Source organism: Rhinolophus sinicus, chromosome 12, assembly GCF_057876585.1.
Source record: "Rhinolophus sinicus isolate RSI-liver-muscle chromosome 12, RSI-T2T, whole genome shotgun sequence".
Taxonomy (NCBI): Eukaryota; Metazoa; Chordata; class Mammalia; order Chiroptera; family Rhinolophidae; genus Rhinolophus; species Rhinolophus sinicus.
This window is the reverse complement of record NC_142512.1, coordinates 55,884,557-55,903,470: the sequence shown is the minus strand read 5'-3', so window position 1 is coordinate 55,903,470 and position 18,914 is coordinate 55,884,557. Positions and strand designations below refer to the sequence as shown.

General features: G+C 59.6%; 1 protein-coding gene across 4 annotated transcripts; it reads right to left on the bottom strand.

Moving 5' to 3' along the window:
* Positions 1-2,776: 2,776 nt before the first annotated feature.
* GAA (alpha glucosidase) lies at positions 2,777-18,202 on the bottom strand. 4 transcript variants are annotated; one of them, XM_019735662.3, is made up of 20 exons: positions 18,048-18,202; positions 15,008-15,574; positions 13,867-14,012; positions 12,651-12,816; positions 12,475-12,571; positions 11,892-12,011; positions 11,655-11,773; positions 11,448-11,579; positions 10,419-10,529; positions 9,780-9,893; positions 9,599-9,683; positions 9,067-9,184; positions 8,593-8,726; positions 6,956-7,107; positions 6,674-6,822; positions 5,502-5,643; positions 4,836-4,985; positions 4,279-4,443; positions 3,826-3,978; positions 2,777-3,404 (listed from the first exon to the last, which is right to left on the bottom strand). In XM_019735662.3, the coding sequence occupies exons 2-20, from the start codon at positions 15,533-15,535 to the stop codon at positions 3,345-3,347; spliced, it is 2,841 nt and encodes a 946-aa protein (XP_019591221.3). In that variant the 5' UTR covers positions 15,536-15,574; positions 18,048-18,202; the 3' UTR covers positions 2,777-3,344. The 4 variants fall into 4 exon arrangements, with proteins under 4 accessions (XP_019591221.3, XP_074176815.2, XP_019591223.3 ...); XM_074320714.2 differs by having other exon boundaries at positions 15,008-15,577; positions 18,048-18,199; XM_019735664.3 differs by having other exon boundaries at positions 18,084-18,194.
* Between the last annotated feature and the right edge of the window lie 712 nt (positions 18,203-18,914).

Genomic DNA, 18,914 nt, shown 5'->3' with positions numbered 1-18,914 from the left:
GGGGCTGGGGGGCCGGAGCGTGACGGCTGATGGACGGTCTCAGGGTGAAATGTTCCGGAATGAGTGGTGCTGGCTGCCCAGATCTGTGAATTGTGTGGTGTGTGGACTGGCTCAAAAATCAGGTGCGGATCTAACGTCCTCTAAAATCCAAAGGGCATGAACAAGGAGGAAAAGTAAACTAAGAATCGAATCAAAACACAGTTGTTAAACTAGATGATAAAACAGGACGCAACTGCTCTGCTGTAAAGGCACAAATAAAAGTGGAAAAAAATACTACGGCAGCACACTGGTTAGCACAGACCCGCAGCGGCTGTGCGGACGTGAGATGAGACGAAGTAGATTTCACAGCAGAGAGTGTTAGCAGGGCAGAGGGTGGAGTCATCAAACGGTGTAACAATGCTAAACATCCATGCACCTGTCAAAGCTTCAAAACACAGGAAATCCAGGAAGGAACCTGATAGAGCTGCCAGGAGAAACAGGTAAACCTGCAGTTATAAACAACCTTCTCAAGGTCAGGGCTCAATGTCATCACTTGCACTCGACATCATGGCCACTGGCCCGTGCGATAAGGCAAGGAGAAAGACTAGAGGGGAAGGGAAGAAGTCTTATTCACAGTTGATAGACTCCTGGGAAAATCCTGAGGTGTTGTCGTGCGGGGCGGCATGCGGGGTCTCTACTCCCGCTCCCCCCGTAAGAACGCAGGATGTGGCCAGGCCCAAAAGGAACACCCACGGAGCCATAGGTAGGGGAGTCATACCACTGTGGTCTCACTGGGGGCTGGGTTCACAGGACATGTGACCTGTCCGCTTTTCTGCCAACCGACCGACGACTCTCCTCCTCTCCTCGACTCTGCTCCTCTACTCTCCTCGGCTCTCCTCCGTAGCTGCAGCAGTTATATTAGTGGCCAATGGCTCAATGGTTACAGCTGACGGCCAACCAGCCACAGCTGATGGCCATCTACCACCCAAGCCAGCACCCCTCCATATGAGGCTGAGAGCCTGGAAACTGCTCTTTGGGGCTCTGTCCCCACAGGCATCTACCACCAAGCTACTGGAACTAACAGCAGTTTAGGAAAGGCGACGGGTGGTCTTTGTGTAAGGTCAGCATTCAGAAATCACTTGAAGCCACGTATGCAAACAAGAGCTTTGAAAAGGGAAATTTAAAGCCACCACCATTTACAATGGCATCAAATCTGAAATGCTTGAAGCTACATGTGATAAAATTGCAAGCTCTGCATTGCAAACATTGCTGTGATGAAGTAGAGCTGCAAATAAATGAGAGAGACTGTCTTAATGGACTTAGTGTCATGCAGGGCGGTCTGCGGGGTCTCTGTTCCTGCTCCCCACATAAGAACGCAGGACATGGTGAGGCCAAAAAGGAACACCCACGGAGCCATAGATAGGGAAGTCATCTCACTGGCAGCTGGGTTGGAGACACAGGAAGCAGGAGCCACACTACCCGCAACCTGCCATCTGCTTCTCTGTCAACCAACCTCACTTGCCAACTGCAATCTGTGCTTGCTAGCCGTAGTCATGGCAGTTACATCATCAGCTGTTACCGGCTAATTGCTAACCGGTAACAGCTGATGGCCAACTAGTCACAGCTAATGACCATCTACTACTAGAGCCAGCATCTTTCCACGTGAGGCCGAGAGCCTGGAAACTGCTCTCTGGGACTCTGTCCCCACACTAGAAGAGTCAGTTTGATAAGCTGGCGGCTTTTCCCAAGTTGATATATATAGATTCAGCACAATCCTAGTCAAAATACCAAGAGGCTTTTTTTTGGGGGGGGCTAAAAACGGACAAGCTATTTCTAAAATTACATAGACACAAAGGATCTAGCATCCAAAACAACTTTGAACAAGTGAACCAAGTTGGAGGACTTCCACTACCTGGTATCAAGAACCATTACAGAGCTGTAGCACCAAAGGCTGGTCCTGGCGCGAGGACAGACACACAAGTATAGATCCACGGAACAAGCAGCACGGCCAGAAATAGACCACAGGTTGTTGGTGAGTGCGTTTTCAACAAAGTGACTGAGGAATATTAGTGAGACAAAGAAACAATACATGCTGTATGATTCCATTTAGATAAAGTTCTAGGAAATGTAAACTATACTGGCCCAGAGCAGACCAATGGTTGCCCGGGGACGTGAGTGTGGGACGACACAGCCCGGTCCACACAGCGTGGAGTGGCGAGGGCGGGGGCACAGCTCCTAGCATGTGTCTCTGGCACAGGCCCAGCTGGTCGTTGTCCAGTGACCTTAGAGATGGGAGCTACTGGGATGTGAGGTGCTGTGAGTTCCACACACACCCCGCCCGGGAACGTCCAGGAGACCATCAAGGATGGAGTGGCTGTGTCGTGCGGAGCAGCCTGCGTGGCCCCTAGTCCCGCTCCCCACACAAGAACGCAGAATATGGTGAGGCCAAAAAGGAACACCCACGGAGCCATAGGTAGGGGAGACATACCACTGTAGTCTCACTGGAGGCTGGAACCACACAACCTGCAACCTGCCGTCCACTTTCTGCCTGCCAACCGACCGACTCCCCAACCAGCGCAGCCGTGGCAGTTACATCAGTGCCCAATTGGCTAACCGGCCACAGCCGACGGCCGACCAGCCGCAGCTGATGGCCATCCACCACCCGAGCCAGCACTCCCCCACGTGAGGCCGAGAGCCTGGAAACTGCACTCCTGGCACTGTCCCCACAGGTTGCCTCTATGTCACAGCCCTTGGGCACACCCTCCGTACCCCAAATCCCAGAAGGACCAGCAGAAGCTTGACTGCAAAAGTTCCTTTTATTAAAAAGAATTGCACTTAGGGTTCAAGGTTTCCCCAGTCCTGAGAATTCTCCCGGGGTCCCCGGGCCTACTCTCGTCGAACTGGTGGACACCCCCACCTGTTGGGGGCAGATGCCCAGAAAGCAGCCTGCAGCGGCCACCCAGTTCCCTCCTGTCACCGGTCAGAGCAACCAGAGTTGCTGGGGGCAGGTACCACGTCCCGTCCCACACACCACCTTCTCCGCTGTCACGCAGGCAGCTGATGGCAGCTGATATTCTCACGTTCCGGTGACGAACTATGGAGACAGAGGCTTCCAGGATAACATTCTAAAAAGGGTACCCTCGGGGCACTGAGCTGACTTGGGATCTGGGCAGAAAAGCCATCAAAGGGGGCGGCTGGCCCAGAGCCCCAGCACAGGAGGTAGATGCAAGCAAATCAGTGTTGGAGGCAAGTCAGCGCCATGCGACAGGTAGGCGTTCTGACCCCCGGCCCACACGGCTGACGGTGCGCGGAGCCGCTGGACACACAAGCTCCTCCAGTAAACGCCCAACACCCCCGTCCCCTGGTTACGACCAACTGATGAGAAACTGCTCTCCCATCGCCAGCGAGACAGGGATGGCCAGGGTCTGCAAACAAGAACAAAGAAAAATGAGCCTCCAATGGCCAGTAGCAGGGAGACCCGAGCGCTCGGCAGACAGGAGTCTGGACACAAGCGGGCGGTGGACACCGGGCCTGCCTGGCCCGGGAGGCTCTCGCTGTTCCCTCCCAGCTGATTCGGGCCACGAGCACCCTCGGCACTGGAAACAAGCTGCCGAAATGCAGACACAGGCAGAGGAGAGGTATGGGCTTGAGGGGCCCGATCCGCCCCACTCCCCCCAAGGGAAAAGTTCCTCTCTGCCCCTTGTGTGGCCTGTGTCCTCTGGCTTCCAATGGCCACTCCCATGACGCCAGCTCGGCAGGCCTGGGGTCACCAGGAACCCTGGCACGTCCCGCCCCCTCAGCCCTCCTGGGGACAAGCCCCCTGGCCCCGCCTGTGGCCCCTCTTGCCTGGGTGTGGGGGCTGTAGGTGAAGTTGGAGACAGGAATGCCATTGGACACGACCTGCTGGGGGGCCGTGACCACCCCTAGGACCGTCACCTTCCTCAGCTGCAGGCCAGCCCCCTCACTGGTCACATGCAGCAGCTCGTTCACGATGGTGTTCTGGCCAGAGCAGAGAGAGAGAACCGGGGAGGTCGGCAGATGGCCAGGGCAGGAAGCACTGCCGGACAGGCCTCTGGACAGCAGAGAGCAAAGGGCAGGTCGGCACCGTGCCCTGACACAAACCCCTGGGACGCCGGCAGAGTGCCGGGGACTTGGGCCCTTCTCCCCGGTGGGGCAGAGACCACCTTCACTTGGGCTGACCCTCCCGGGGACAGGCGGCCATTCCAGGCCCCCAGGCCCAGCTCCCCTCACCAGATCAGGGCAGTCCCGCCTCTAGCCCGGGCAGGTGGCACGACTCACATTCCTGGCCAGGAAGACGACCTGCATGTAGGCCCCGCGCTCCAGCACCCCCAGGCTCTCCCCGTCGTCCCAGAAGAGCTCCCCGCGAGCCTCCCCGCTCCCTGTCAGGGCCACGGCCAGGGCCATGGGCTGCTTGCGGGACTCTGTGGTTGTGAGGCCGGGGCCCTGGAAAGAGGTGGTACACGTCACCGCTGTAAGCCTGGCAGAGGCCTTCAGACCCAGGGCGGGAAGTACAGTAGGCGAGAACAGCCCCACACTGCAAGAAACCAGGGTCTGCAGGACACCCGTGGTGACAGCCCTGTCCGAGGCGGACACCCTGGAGGATGTTTGCAGACTGGTTGCCTCTTTCCCAAAATGGGCTGATGAAGCAGGCTGCCCCCTGCGTGGCCTGGCCATGAGTCAGTGCCGGCTGCATCCTGCGTGTCCTCCCTGGACGCTCCCATCCTCCACCCTCAGACACTGTCATGTCCGCATGGGGCCCTGGGGATGGACAGAGGCTTATGGGGCCCTGGCAGCCCCAGAGCTGGGTGAATGTGCTCAGGTGTCAGCCCAGGTACCTGCAGAGGGATGATGTGCCCAGCCCGGAGGTGGAGGTTGATGGTGTCCAGAGGGGCTGGCAGCGTCACCCACTGCCCATCACTGTGGATGGCAGACTTAAAGGGTGCTGAAGGTGGAGGCAGGAGGCTGCCAAAGGCCTCTGCTGGTACCTGGAGGGGGATGGCACGTCACGAAGAGCCCTAGGCAACACCAAAGCCCTGTGCTACCATCGGGAGCCAAGGGAGGGCTGCATCAGGAGGCTCAGGAGGCTCAGCAGAGACAGGCTGGGTGTGACCTCAGGGGCAGAGCCCAGGCCACTTTGTGGGAGCAGAGTGTGAGACGTGCCAAGCCCGGGTCCAGGGAGGGGGCAGGTCAGAGGACACTGAGAGGGACAGGACTTTGGGAGTGGGAGAAGTAAAAGCCCAGCTCAGCCTATGCAGTGAGACCCATGGGACCCTGGTGAGTTACCTGCTCGGGCCTTAGTTTTCTCATCTGTAAAATGGGTTACTGCAAGGACTGCACTAGACGTTGCACATGGAGTGCCCAGAAGAGGCCCGTGAGCCGCTGGGACTCGATGGACATGTGCTCCTTCCACACCATTGGTCCACGCCAACAGTACAGGAGGGAGGGACCCCTTTCTTGCCGCATTTTAGGGTCCTGCAGCATTCTAGGGTCCCAAGACTCACCGTCTGCAGGTTGTACCACGTGCCGGTGGGGAAGTAGCCAGTCACTTCAACCTTCCCGGCCTCGAGCACTGGCGTGATGAGAAGGGCCTCCCCCCACAGGAGCTGGCGGTCCACGGTCCAGGTGCGGGGGTCCTCAGGGAACCTTCACACAGGCGGGATGGGGGACCTGAGGTCAGTGTGCTCACAAGGCCAGCAGGGAGGCTCGGCGGGCATGATGCCATCCACGGCTCGTGCTCTTGCCTACTTAGCTATGTGGTTCTTTGTGCTGGTCTTACCGATCGCTGAGTTTTTCTACCAGGGAGACGGATTCTTTGTCTTTTTATTGGTAATGTCTCTAACTTACTTTTACAATCTATGTTCAGAGTGGTTTTAATAGTTTTCTATGTTCGAGAAGTATTAACTTTTCCCTAAATTAAACCCTTCCTTCCCTCTGCTCTTGGCTGTGATGCTTAGAAAGCCTGTCCTGCCCGAGCATCAGGAAGCCTTCACTTCCGTTTCCCTGTAGCATTTTCTACACTTTAATTTTTGACATTTAACTATTTAATCCACGTGGAACTTAGGTTTGTATGTCATGAGAAAATAAACTGGTTTTTCAAATAGCTACCTGATTGCCTAACTACGCGAGGCTCCTTTCGGCCGCTGAGCTGAGACGCCATTCTACCACACGGTGCCTTCTTACGTGTGCCTGAGTCCTGTTTCGAGGCATCTGCTGGATTTTTTTGAGGTCCTTTCTCTTAACCAGCCCCAAACGGACTCAGTCGTGGTAGCTTTACAAGCTGCTTTATCATCTCATGGGCCTGTACTCAGGGTCCTTCCTTCCGGGTTTTTCTAGGACTTCCAATGGCCCCAGCCCTGAGCTGGAATCTAAGGGGTGGGAACTGGGGTTGGAGCACCCCAGTAGGGAGGGCCCAGGTTTTGGCCTTGTCTCACTCAGCTGCAACCTGCTCCCTCGTTCAGTTCCAGGGAACACACCGTGCAGCAGGATGGGTCTGCCTGGGGTCACTAGGCCTGCGGCCACCCCCCACCCACCCTGGTCCCCGTGGGCTATCGTCCCCCCGGACTCGGGACACTCACTCCAGGAAAAGAGGCCAGGCCATGGTCTCACCTCTGGGGTCACACACACCCCCACCCCGTGCCCGTGGGCCATTTCCCTACCCACCCAGGGAACTCACTCCAGGAAGAGGGGCCGGGCCACGGTCTCGCCCCCGGTGTGGGCCCGGTGGAACAGCGTGTAGAGGTGGGGCAGCAGCGCATAACGCAAGGTGAGGGCCGTCCTCATGGCTTGCTGAGCCGAATCACTGAACCTGTAGGGCTCCTGAGGCTGCAGGGGGAGGCAGGGGTGAGAGGAAGCACCTGGGCCCCAGGAGACCCCACCATCTCGGCCGGCCAGCTCCTGGCGTGTTGTCTCCGTCAGGGGGTGGTCCCAGGCAGACCCTCCCGGCCGCCCTGCCTACCAGGCTGTGCAGGTCGTTGTGGTTCCGCATGAAGGGATAGAAGGCCCCCAGCTGGGTCCAGCGCACGCACAGCTCCTCCGAGGTGTTGCCCAGGAAGCCGCAGATGTCGGCCCCCACAAGGGGCACCCCCAGCAGGTTGAAGAGCAGGACTTCTGCAGGGTAGGGTCAGACGGGGCCTCAGGCTGCCAGGGCCCAGCCAGCTCACGGACCAGGAGCCAATGGATGTGACTGCTGAGCTGGCTGGAGGCGGCTCTGCATTGACCCCAGGTCAGCACTGCGCTGGCCTGTGCCTCTCCCACCCGTGGTCAGCAGGGCAGCCCGCACCTGCCGTGAGGGGTACGCACAGCAAACTAGCCCGTTAAGGCTGAGCTGTGTCCCACAAGAGATAATGTCGGAGTCCTAACCCCCATCCACTGGATGTAATCTTATTTGCAGATGCAATCAAATTAACATGAGGTGATTAGGGTGGACCTAATCCAGTATGATTGGTGACCTTCTAAGAAGACAAAGACACAGGGAGAAGGCCAAGAGATGACAGAGATCAGAGCGACGCAGCCCAAAGCCAACGAGGACCCAGCACTGCCGAAGTCACTAGAAGCTGGAAGAGGCAGGAAGGAGTCTACCCAGGGTCGCAGAGAGCGTGCGGCCCCACCGCCTGACCAGCCTCCAGAGCTGCAAGGAAGTTTCTGCTATCTGAGCCCCCCAGTGTGTGGTACTGCATCAGAGCAGGGAGTTCGCCGAGTCCCCTGAGCTGCTGGAGTCAGGTTCCAGGCCATCTCAGCCTGGGCCCCACCACGACTCAGAGGACGTGAGGGGACACTGCAGCCTGGGGCCGTGAGGATTCCTGTCTGGTTGCAACAGGTCCTGGGAGCTGCACGGCCTCTGCCTGGTAACAGTCAGCTCGCAGCAGAACTAACACCCCAGAACCTGGACCTGGCTCTGCAGGAGGCTTCAGAGACTGGCCTGCAGATGCGGGCCCCATCTGCCACACCTGCTCCAGGGAGCAAATCAGAGCCCAAGGCACCTGTAGGCAAAGACAGCCAGAAGCTTCTGGAAGGAGGGAGGGACTTCTCGGCAGGACTTCGCCAGGACTCTCCCGTAGCCCAAGGGTCTGGAGATGCCCCCACACAGAAGCAAGCCTGTGACTGTCAAGGAGCTCCCAGGCTTGCCATCTGTGTAGTGGGGGCTCTTCTCAGGGGCAGCCTGGTGACCCCTGGTGACCCGGCACTCCCTCATCCTGAGCCATCCAGGGGCCTAGCATGTGTCAGTGGTATCAGAAAGTCAACTTTCTTTTTGCAGGAGGGAGCGGGCACTGAGACCGGTGGGACGGGTGGCACCCTGTGGACTAAGCTCAAATGCAGTTTCCTGCAGCTCAGGATGTGGCGACCAGAAGGGACATCGTGAAAGGAGGGACTCTGACAGCTGGCCCTGGCAAAGCAGGGATGGGGACACCCAGAAGTGGGGTGCCACAGGTGAGCTGACCTGCACAGGTGTGCAGGAGACAGTAGGCCAGCCCCATGTCCCATCTGAGTCAGCGCACCCCCACGACACCCCCCCCATAGCAGCAGCGTCTCCCTGAGCCATGTGGAGCCCAGCACCCAGCTCGGGCAAACCTCCCCTCCACACAGGGCTCTCACCTGGCACGGAGGAGGACAGCTGCTCCCAGCTGCTCCACACGTCCCCTGTCCAATGGCCGGCATACCGGCCGTGGCCAGCGAAGGTTGAGCGGGAAATCACAAAGGGGCGCGTCCCCCGAACCTTCACCAGGGCCCTGGGTGGAGCAGGGGGACAGAGAGCTGTGCAGAGTGGGGTCACGGCCACCAGAGTGCCCGGCCGTGTAGCAGGGTGCAGAGCTGGGAGGAAGGAGGGAGGCCAGGCCACTGCCAACCTCTGCTGGGCAGGCAGCTGTGCCTGGGCCCCTGATGACCCTCGGGTACACCATGTCACGGGGGACAAGCCTGTCAGCCCAGACCCCCCTTCTTCTGAGGTGCTGGGCATGGCCTGGGGGGACAGTGCTTGGGCCACCAGCTACCCCCTGGGGGCCTGGGCTCCCTCCCCTTGCTGCCCTGGGCCCATCCCCGCCCCTCATAGCCCCCCGCATGCGGCCTCACCTGTGGGAGGCCAAGGCTTCCGTCAGGCCGTACAGGTTGTGCAGGTTGTAGTGTGTGGAGAGGAACTGGTGGCTGGAGGCACAGATGGTGGCTGCCCGCAGGGTCCCGCCAACCACCCCTGGAGGAGAGGGGACTGATTTTGTGGAGCCCCTTCCCGGCAGACTGGTGCCCCCCCATGTCCCGGGAGCACCCTCAGAACTTGGGGTGCGTCCCTGTATAGTCTCCACTTCTCCAAGGGCAGGAACAGGCAGGCGCTGAAGGCTGCCCTTTGCAGACCCCAGACACATGCCCTTGACCCATTCCCAGTCTCCCTGTCCATTTGCCAAAGCCCAAAACACCCTCCCTCGAGGGTCTGGCCTCAGCTGCACGCCTCCCCCACCTGAACCTTACTCCTGGGTTCCTCTCCCCTTTCCCGGGCTGGCTATGCCCATCGGCTCCTCAGAAATGACTTGGGAGCTTCAAGTCCCCCAACTGAGACAGCACAACCTGAGCCATTACTGGTGCCGGTGGGGCAGCAGGTGGGAGAGCTCACCTGGCACATAAGGCGGGTTCTCAAGGTCGCTGTCGGGGCAGCCGTCCATGGAGCCCTTCACAAAGTTGGATGGCTCGTTCATGTCCTGCAAGAGAGGCCCAGAGGTGGGCAGCCTACACAGTGTAGACGGTGGGGCCAGTCCCCCAGGCCGAGGGGTTCCCAGGGCCGAGGCCATACTCACAATCCACATGCCGTCGAAGGGCACCTGGGCATGGAACTCGGCTACCATGTCCTGCCACCAGTCAAGGGCCTCGGGGTTGGTGAAGTCGGGGAAGGCAGTGGGTCCCGGCCACACCTGGAAGAAGGCCAGAGGGGAGACCAGGCCCCCTGCTCCTCACCCATCTCCCTGGGGGGTTGGGACTGTGCAGGTGAGGGCCACTGGTGAGAGGGACCCTGGTGAAAACTCATCTAAGACCCACTTTCTGACAGGCCCCAAATCTGTACTTCTGGGAGCCTCCCCCAGCCACCCCTTGGCCGGGCCCCCTTCCTCTTGGTTCTGGGCACATCCTGGAACACAGAGGTCAGGACTCTACTGGGAGCCCCATGGGAAGGCCTGGGAACCGTCAGGAAGCCTCAGGGGCCTGGAGGACAGGGAGGGCCCCAAGGCTTTGCTAAGGGTCTGCAGAGCTCGTGCCTGGGCTGGACCAGGACCCCATGAAGCCAAGGGTCCCTGACGGAAGGACTGAAGGAGGACCACCCCCAGCTGTGACGCCACCCCACTCTGTCCCACTGGACAATACCCTCTTCCATAACAGCTTCCTGACCCCACTGGCCAGGACCCCCGCTTCCTCACCCCTCCTCCATCCGACCCCCACTCTACCTTCCCAATCAGTGGCTGCCCGGTCTCATTGGTGATGAAAACCCCCCTCCGCAGACCCTCATCGTAGGGTCGGTAGCTCCCAGCGGGGCCAGAGCTGCTGATAGCGGGATCCTGGGGGTGAGAAAAACCAGTCAGACAGGGAACTGCCCAGAGCCTTGCACCAGTCACTGGGAAAACGCTCGCAATAGAATGTTAACGGGGACAGAGGCAGGGTGAAGCTGTACACGTGTACTGCACACCCATACATGCACATGCACACATATGTGCAGAGACAGAGCCAGTGGCACCAGCTGGCCAAAGGGGACCACACCTGGAAGCAAGTTTCACCTCTGCTTTAAGAGTTCTAGTTTCACAATCGTTCTGCAGTGAACATTTCTTTTAGAATAAAGAAACGGTCTGAGTGTGCCTCGCTGCTGAGTGGCCAAGGACGCTAGCTGCCCTCAGGGGGCCCGCAGTGATGAAAATGACCAGCAGCAGAGCACTTCCGAGTCTCTCAGCAAATGGATTTCCTCTACTGAGGGGGATCCGTGGTGGCGACCACTCCCACCTCCTCCAGCGGCAGGGCTGAGCACTGGGCACGGCTGGACCAGCCCCTGAATCCCATCCCTCTGGCTGCAGGGACTGGCCCGGGGGTGTGTCTTCATGCTGGGCCACTCAGAGTCCTGCCCACCTCCCCATGAGGCAGAGCTGACCTGGGGGAGGCAGGGCCAGGAGACACACAGCTACCCAGGCCCTTCCGGTACTGGGTGACAGCGGAGCACCCCCACCCCTCTGGCTTTAAGCAGGTCAAGTACCTACAACCCAAAGGACCCTGATCAGCAGGCAGATGTCCCCAGGGACCCTCATGCTGGACAGCAGGGGCCAAGTCTGTCAATCTGATATCCCTTCCCTATGGAAGATGCTCAGGAAACGTCCTCAGGGACCACGACAGGCATGAGGAAGATGTCGCCTAGGGCTGGAGCCACGGGCCCTGGGCCCCTCTGCTTCCCAAAGGGCCAGTGCACACTTCACAGCGGCAGGGGCGCGTACCACGATCATCACGTAGCGCCGGCCGCCCTGGTGGAGCTCCTGCACCATGGCCGGGAAGTCTGCAAAGCCGTCCGTGTTGAAAGTAAAGTCCCTCCTGGCGTCCATGTAGTCCAGGTCGTTCCACTGGACGTCCTGCAGCCACAGCACATGGTGGGCACTGTCCTTGGCCAGCCCCCCACAGGCCCCAGGACCCTCCCCAGCACTCACCAGGGGGAAGAGGGCCCGGGTCATGTTCTCCACCACCTGGCGGGTGATGGCGGTGGACGAGTAGCCCCAGCGACACAGGTGGAAGCCCAGGCCCCAGTACGGCGGCATGAACGGGTAGCCTGCGAGCCAACGGGCCTCCATGAGGGGGCGAGAGGGAGGGGTGGGGTGCGGGCGGGGCGGGGGCGGGGCGGGGGCGGGGCGGGGCGGGGCGCAGGCGGGGCGCGGGAGCAGGCCTACCCACAACGTCCAGGTACTGCCGCACCACACTCTTGGGCTCCGGGCCCAGCAAGACATACACGTCCAGGATCCCGCCCGTTGACCGCCAGCTGAGGGCTGGGCTCGGCTGCAGGACCACATCTGTGGAGAGCAGCCCTGGGGCTCAGGGACAAATACCCGCCTGTCCCCAGGCCCTTGGCCCCTCACGGATGGACGGGCCAAACCACCTGTGGAGAGGGGTCCTCCTCCAGGGAGCCTGGGAGCAGGCTGCTTGGGGGGCAGGGGGACCCTGAGGACTTGCTGAAGAGCTTGGTGCAGGACGGGAAGATGCTGAGTGGCTGGACCCTGGGGCTCCCCTTTCTGGCCTCTTCCCACCCCCCGAGAGAACTTAGGGTCACCGAAGGGCAGAGCTGGAGAGGCCATGGCACCTGGGACTCATTTCTTAGAAGAGCAAACGAGGCCAGACCCCTGTCCATGGCCCCTCTCCCATACCCCCAGCCTGTCGGGCAGGTGCCGGCGCCCCACGCTCCCTCTATGACAGAGGGGGATGCGGCCGCACTCGGGAAGCCCGGCCTGGGCGCTGAGGCGGCCCCCGTTCGCTTACCCATGGCGTTGCTGTTCAGGAGGAAGACCCCGTGAGCCAACCCGCCGTCCTCCAGCACCAGGTAGAAGGGGTGGGACCCGTACAGGTTCACGTCGGACTGGGACACGGGAGACATGGCCTCAGCTGCCTCGCCCACGCAGCTCCTCCAGCCCTGCCCGCCCCGGCCAAGCCCGTACCGTGGGGGCCACGTCCCGGTTCCAGAGCGTGACCTTGGTCCAGTTGGTGCTGAGCATTAGCGGGCCGAGGTGCTCGGCAAGGCCGGCGACGTACGGGCTCGGCAGGGAGGTGGACAGCTGCAGGAACTGCTCGGCGAAGAGCAGCGGGGCCACCGTGGTGTTCAGCCTGCCGGGGAAGAGACCGGGCGGCCTCGCACCCTCGATGGCCAGACGAGCCCAAGATGGACCCTCCCGAGAGACCCCCCCTTCTGGGCCCTGGGTCCGTCCTCCTGAGGAGGGGACTGTGACGGACACTCAGTCACAGCTGCGGCATTGGAGTCTAAACTCACATCCCAGATGCTTCAGTGCATCCAACGGGGGTGGGGGACGGAGAGGGGGCACGCTTCCCTTGGAGGCAATGGCATGACCAACCGATGCCCCTTCTGGCTACAAATGTTTGCCGAGCGCCTGCCGTGGGTCAGAAATGCTCCAGGAGCTGGAGGCTCAGGAGGGAATGGAAAGGCTCCTGCCAAGGCAGCAACGATCCAACAAGACCCCATGGGGGTCTTGAGCCTGAGGGACTCGACTCAGAGTGGCCAACAGCAGGGATGCTGGGGCCCCGGCTCTGTCACCTGCCAGCAAGCACCTCGCCTCTCTGTGCCTCAGTTTCCTCATCTGTAAAGTGGGGATAATAACAGCACCGACTTCTGCGTTGTCACAAGGCTTAGACGAGTTAATAACTACAGTGCCTGATATGCACTAACTGCTATGTGGTATTTGGTAAATAAGTAAAATACAAATGAAGCCGTAAGGGGATGTTGCCTGGAGCGGGTATGCCATTTGACACTGGACCAGGGGTTCTCGGCCTGGGCACAGTTCACATTGGGGCGGGATCACTGCGCTATGGGGCTGCCCTATGCATCATGGGGGTTGAACAGCATCCCTGGGCGCCACCCACTTGATGCCAGCAGCACTTCCACCCAGGATGACAACCAAAATGTCTCCAGCCATGGCCGAATGTCCCTTGGGGGAAAATGGCCCCCAGCTGGGACTCCCTAGGCTGGATGTCTGGGAGGGCCTCTGAGAACTCTGGGTCGAGGGAACATCGAGCAGCAGGGCCCCGGGGGTGGCGGTGGGGGGCCCAGCACGGCGAGGAGGCCTGGGGGCGAGGGTGGACGGGCTCAGGGACAATGCTGTCCAACTCCCTGACCCTCCCACCCGAGGTCAGGGCACTCACACCACCCGTCCGTCCAGCTTCCGGCGCACGACCACACCAAAGGGCTCCTCAGAGAACTCCACGCTGTAGAGTGTGGACGGCGCCCGGCTGTGGACACGCGGGGTCTCCAAGGGCACCTCGTAGCGCCTGTTGGCGGGATCTCTGATCTAGAAGACGAGAGTGGTGGTGTCATGAGGCCATTCGTGGCCTGGCAGCCACCCCTGCATATTTTCCACTCCTTTCAGAGGAGCCAGGGGTCCGTGCACGTCCCAGCGTGGCCGTGCACCAAGCGTGAGCCTTGGCACTAAGGCCAACCTCCCTGACCCTCGGTTTCGTCACCTAGAGTCAGGAGATCACCTGCTGTGGGTTGCCAGGCAAATACAGAACACCCAGGAAATCGGAATTTCAGATAAACAACAACTTTTTTTTTAATCTAAGGATGTCTCAGATATTGCATGGAATATGCTGGCACTAAAAACGAACTCATTCCTTGGTTATCTGGTTCAAAAATACGAGGCACCCTGTATTTTTATTTGATAAATCTGGCAAAGCTATTCAACCTGGCAGACCTGTCACAGGGTGAATGAGAAAACAATTAGCGCAGCAGCTCTCATCTGGTACGTAGTAACCACTCAGTAAGTGATAACGTTCTACGTTACTGTTGACAACAGCACTGGAATGGTGGGCCAGGCTCTCTTACTTTTGCGTCTGCACATTTGTTCAGTGGACAAGGTTTTACTGGGCATCTGCTCTGTGTCAGACACTGTCCCAGGGACTGGGACACTGCAGGGGACAATCAGACGAAAGGCCCTGCCTTGGGGATGACAGTCAGTGGCTGGGATGCCACTGCCCAGTGCCTGGGACATTCCCTCCCCCCTCCCGCCCCATCCACCTTTCCACTTGCTGACCACAGCAGGACCTCAGGTCTTGGCTGAGATTTCACTTCCTGAGGGAGGCCTAACCTCCCTCCACTGGGCTGTGAGAGACCTGCCCTCCAGGGCAAGTTCTAGAATCTTTGAGTCACTGTCTTAGTGGCCACTGCTGAGTGTAGGCACCGTCTGCTCACACCTGGATTCCCAGTGAGGGCAAAATACACATTCATGCCATAAACACCCACTCTGCCCCGTCTCTACATGTGCCCAGCCCCGCCCGGCCTGCTCACCGTGAAGTGGAGTCGGCTCTCAGTCTCCATCAGCACGTCCAGCCGTAAGGTCAGGACGTCCTTGGGGAAGAAGGTCGGGGTGTCTCGGCGCAGGGTGGCCGTGTAGCCCGTCTCTGTGGTGGTCAGGTTCCCCAGCTTGTAACTCGGGTAGCTGGGTGGGAAGAAGCACCAGGGCTGCGCCATCTGAGGGCCCCGAGGTCGCCATCTTGCAGGCACGTAGCAGCAGCCCCGGGCCTCACACTGCTCGCGGGTGATGGCTTTGTCTGGGGAGCAGTCAAAGCGGCTGTTGGGGGGCACTTCACACTGTGTGGGCGCTGCTCCCAGGCTGGGCTGGGGCCCTGGGCCACTGGCTCTCTGCTGGTGAGCTTGGTTCATCTCCTTGGGAACTTGGGAGAAGTCATGCAGCTCTCGGGGGACCACCATGAAATCGTGGAGCAGGACATGCCCCAAGAGGGCGGCGGTGGCCAAAGAGAGGAGGGCACAGGCCCCCAGCAGGGGGCGGGGGCAGGGCGGCCACTTCATGTCCATGGTCTCGGTGCCTGCGGGTCGTGGGACGGTCCTGGAGGCCTGCTGAGAGGAGAACTGGGGTCAATAGGGAAGGCAGGAGTGGCCGGGGTGTCAGAGGCTCTCAAAGCAGCTTCCAGACATGAACTCTGGGGGCTCAGGGCAGGCAAGGGTGGATGGGCTCCCAGCACTGTTCAGACAAACATGGCGGAAGGAGGAAAAGGGAAAGAAAAGTCCCCAAGAGGCGGCTGCAGAATGCAGTGAAGTCTCATAAAGTTACAAATGAAATGTACTTAGAATTTCTGTAAACATGATTAATGACACAAAAAGACCCACATGACAGACTGACAAGTGGAACAAGGAAGTTACAACAGCAGATGGACTGAGCCGATTCTGTTTAAAGACTGAGGCCAAGGTTACATTGTAACCAATGGGGAGAAAGTGCCCTTAGGGGGATATGCCACCTTCCCTCTGTCCCTCTCCTGAGGACCAGGGCATGGAAACAGCCTGGGGAGAAGTTTGGTCACTGCAGCCGAGGGATGGCAAAGCCACAGGAGAAAGGCCTGGCCCCCAGCAGCTGGCAGAGCAGAGCCCCTCCGGGCCCTGCAGCTAGGTGCGGGGAAACCGCTCCTCTGGGGGAGTCTCGCTGGTCCTGGGTCTGTCTGTCAAGCAGCTGCATGGGGAGCCTCACGTCAGTTACTGTGGTGATAAGACTGTTATTACCTGCATGTTGTTTATCGGTATGTTCTAAGTATTTTATAAGGAACGTTGTTGGCCCAGGTCCTCTGAGGAGCAGCAGACTCCAACACGGGACAGGGTGCCAGGATACTATTAGGGGACTCATTTCCATCAGAGAGAAAATTGGGGGGCTGCCAGGGAAGGCTGGGAGAGCCATCACACCCCACACAAGTCCAACCCCAAGGGAGGGTGGGGAAGGTGGCTGGGTCCAAGCATCCCAGACTGCCATGCAGGTTAAGGAAGGTTCAGCTAGGACCGGGGTTGGAGGCGGTTCTCGAGCCAAAGCTGGCCATGAGAGGGGCCCAGCGCTCCCAGAAGTGGCTTGCCCTAGTGTTATGGGCCAGAAGCAGCCTGGTGTCAGGACAGCTGTGGATTTCAGAGCACAGCACCTGAGCTGGGTGTCTAACAATTCAATTCAGTTCTGACATGAACTCCTGGAGTCAGCACAAAGCCCACAGGTTAAGGGCTCAGCCCAACAAGACGGCCCCACTCAGACGCCAGGCATAAACTCCAGGTTGCCACCACACTTCTGACTAGCTGGCTATAAATGTGAGGGTTCACCCCCCCCCCCCCACACACACACACCTCCCCACTTTCAATTATTGGCGAAGACAACTCCCAGAACTCATGAAAATGCCTTACTTAGCGCCATGGGTTTATTATAAAGGCTACAACTCAGAAACCACCCAATGGCAAGGTACGGGGGAAGGGGTGAGGGTCTTCCAAACCCTCTCCCAGCATCAAAATGTGTTCATCAGCTTGGAAGCTCTCCAGACCCCAAGGAGTTTAGGGTTCTTTAAGCAGGAACCACTGATTAGATCATTGGCCACTGGTGATCAATCACCAGCCCCTCTCCGCTCGCAAGAAGTTGGGGGTGAAAGTTCCCACCCTTGAGTCTTGCTTCTGTCTTTCTGGAGACCAGTCCCCATCCTGAAGCCATCTAGAGACCCCAGCCACCCGTCATCATTAGCATATAGAAGACACTTATCACTCCCAAAATTCCAAGAGTTTTGGAGCTGTGCCAGAACTGGGAACAAAGACTATTTATGCTTTTATACCAGTGCCCCAGCCCCACCTGACCCTTCCAGCCACATCTGACACCTTGTGGCCTCATGACTCAGAAACCAGGGAACTGCGACTGTAGGGCAGGGTCCTCATTCAGGAGCCCCTGGGCATTGCCCACCCCTCCCCAGCGAGTTCAGAAGCTGCAGAGGTGCCAGGGGCACAGGCGGGGCTCGCACCACACCCCCTCTCACGATTTCCACTTTTGAGACCGGGAAGAGCTGTACCCACAGGGCTCGACAATTTACAGAAAATGGGGGAAAGCTGAAGGTCAGGAGGTCAAGTGGCCCTGCTGACCAGGAGAGCCTTTCAGGCAAGTGGCTCGGAACTGCTGCTCCCCAGACCAGGGTGGCGGTGTAGACGAGCGGGGTTCAAAGCCCCCCTTCCACCCCTGGGCGGGGAAGTGAGAGTTCTTCACTCCCGTGCCTCAGTTTCCTCCATGTGGAAGAGGCCGGGCAAGCTTCCTCGCCCGGCGCTGGGTGAGTGAACGAGGACTGTGCAGTCTGGGGAGCCCGGGAGTTCCTGCTGACCCGCCGCGCGCGGACCCTGGCGCGACGTGCGCAGCTTCTGCAATTGGGAATCACCGGCGACCAGCCAGTCAATCGGCCCGCCCCCTTTTGGGCATCACGATCGCCCCGACCCGCCGGGCTCTCGTCGGAGGCGCTGCAGCGGGCCCCCCAGTCCCTCGCTGGGACGGCCCGCAACCCCGGCGGCCCGCGGCCCGCGGCCCGCTCACCTCCGCGCACGCGCGCCCGGTCCCGGACGGACTCACGTCCGCGCACGCGCGCTCAGCTACGGCCCCGCACGCCTCTACGCACGCGCCTGGCCCGCAGCGGCGAGCGGGGTCAGGTGCTGGAGGGCGCGTCAAGCGGGTGGGCGGTGGCGGCGGCGGGTCACGTGACAGGCAGCCCGCGCCGGCGCCCTAGGGGAGGGTGCGCTCGACCCGCCCGCCGTGCGCCCCCTGTTGGAGCGGCGGGCGAGGCCGCGTGGAGCATCCTCGCTCTCGTCCATTCGGGACCCTGGGATGTGGGGAGGGGTCCGAGGAGCGAGCACCTTCCCTGGAACATTCGCTCCGGGGAATGGAGCTCCGATGCCGCGACTTTGCCTTTTGGGGTCGGGGAGGGGGCGACACGCACCGGTGAGCAGCCCCCGCGGCTGTCGGGCTTCCTGGGAGCTCGCCAGGCCGCCCCAGGGGTACACCCCGCCTGTCACTCCAGCCTGCAAGGCGGGCACAGGTGTTCAGCAACGAAATGGTCAAGATAGCAAACGTTTGGAAGCAACTTTAGTTAAGTAAACTTATTAACTTATTCCTTAAAGGAAAACATTGTCATAACCCATAAAATCGACTATTGTGAAAATGTTAGATGACATTTGCAAAGAATTTTTCATACCACGGGAAAATGCTTGTGTTTAGATGAGCAAGCTTTCCGACGTGAAACACAACAGCTGGACACACAGCGTGACGTTGTCACGTGGAATGCAGGCCTGGAAAACCCTGGGAGGACGGACAGTGGCGCCTCTGGGTGGGGAACTGCGAGGGTTTCCTCTGCTTTATAGTTTTTGTATTTCTGAAATGTTTTAGAATAACCGCCTTTCTCCCATA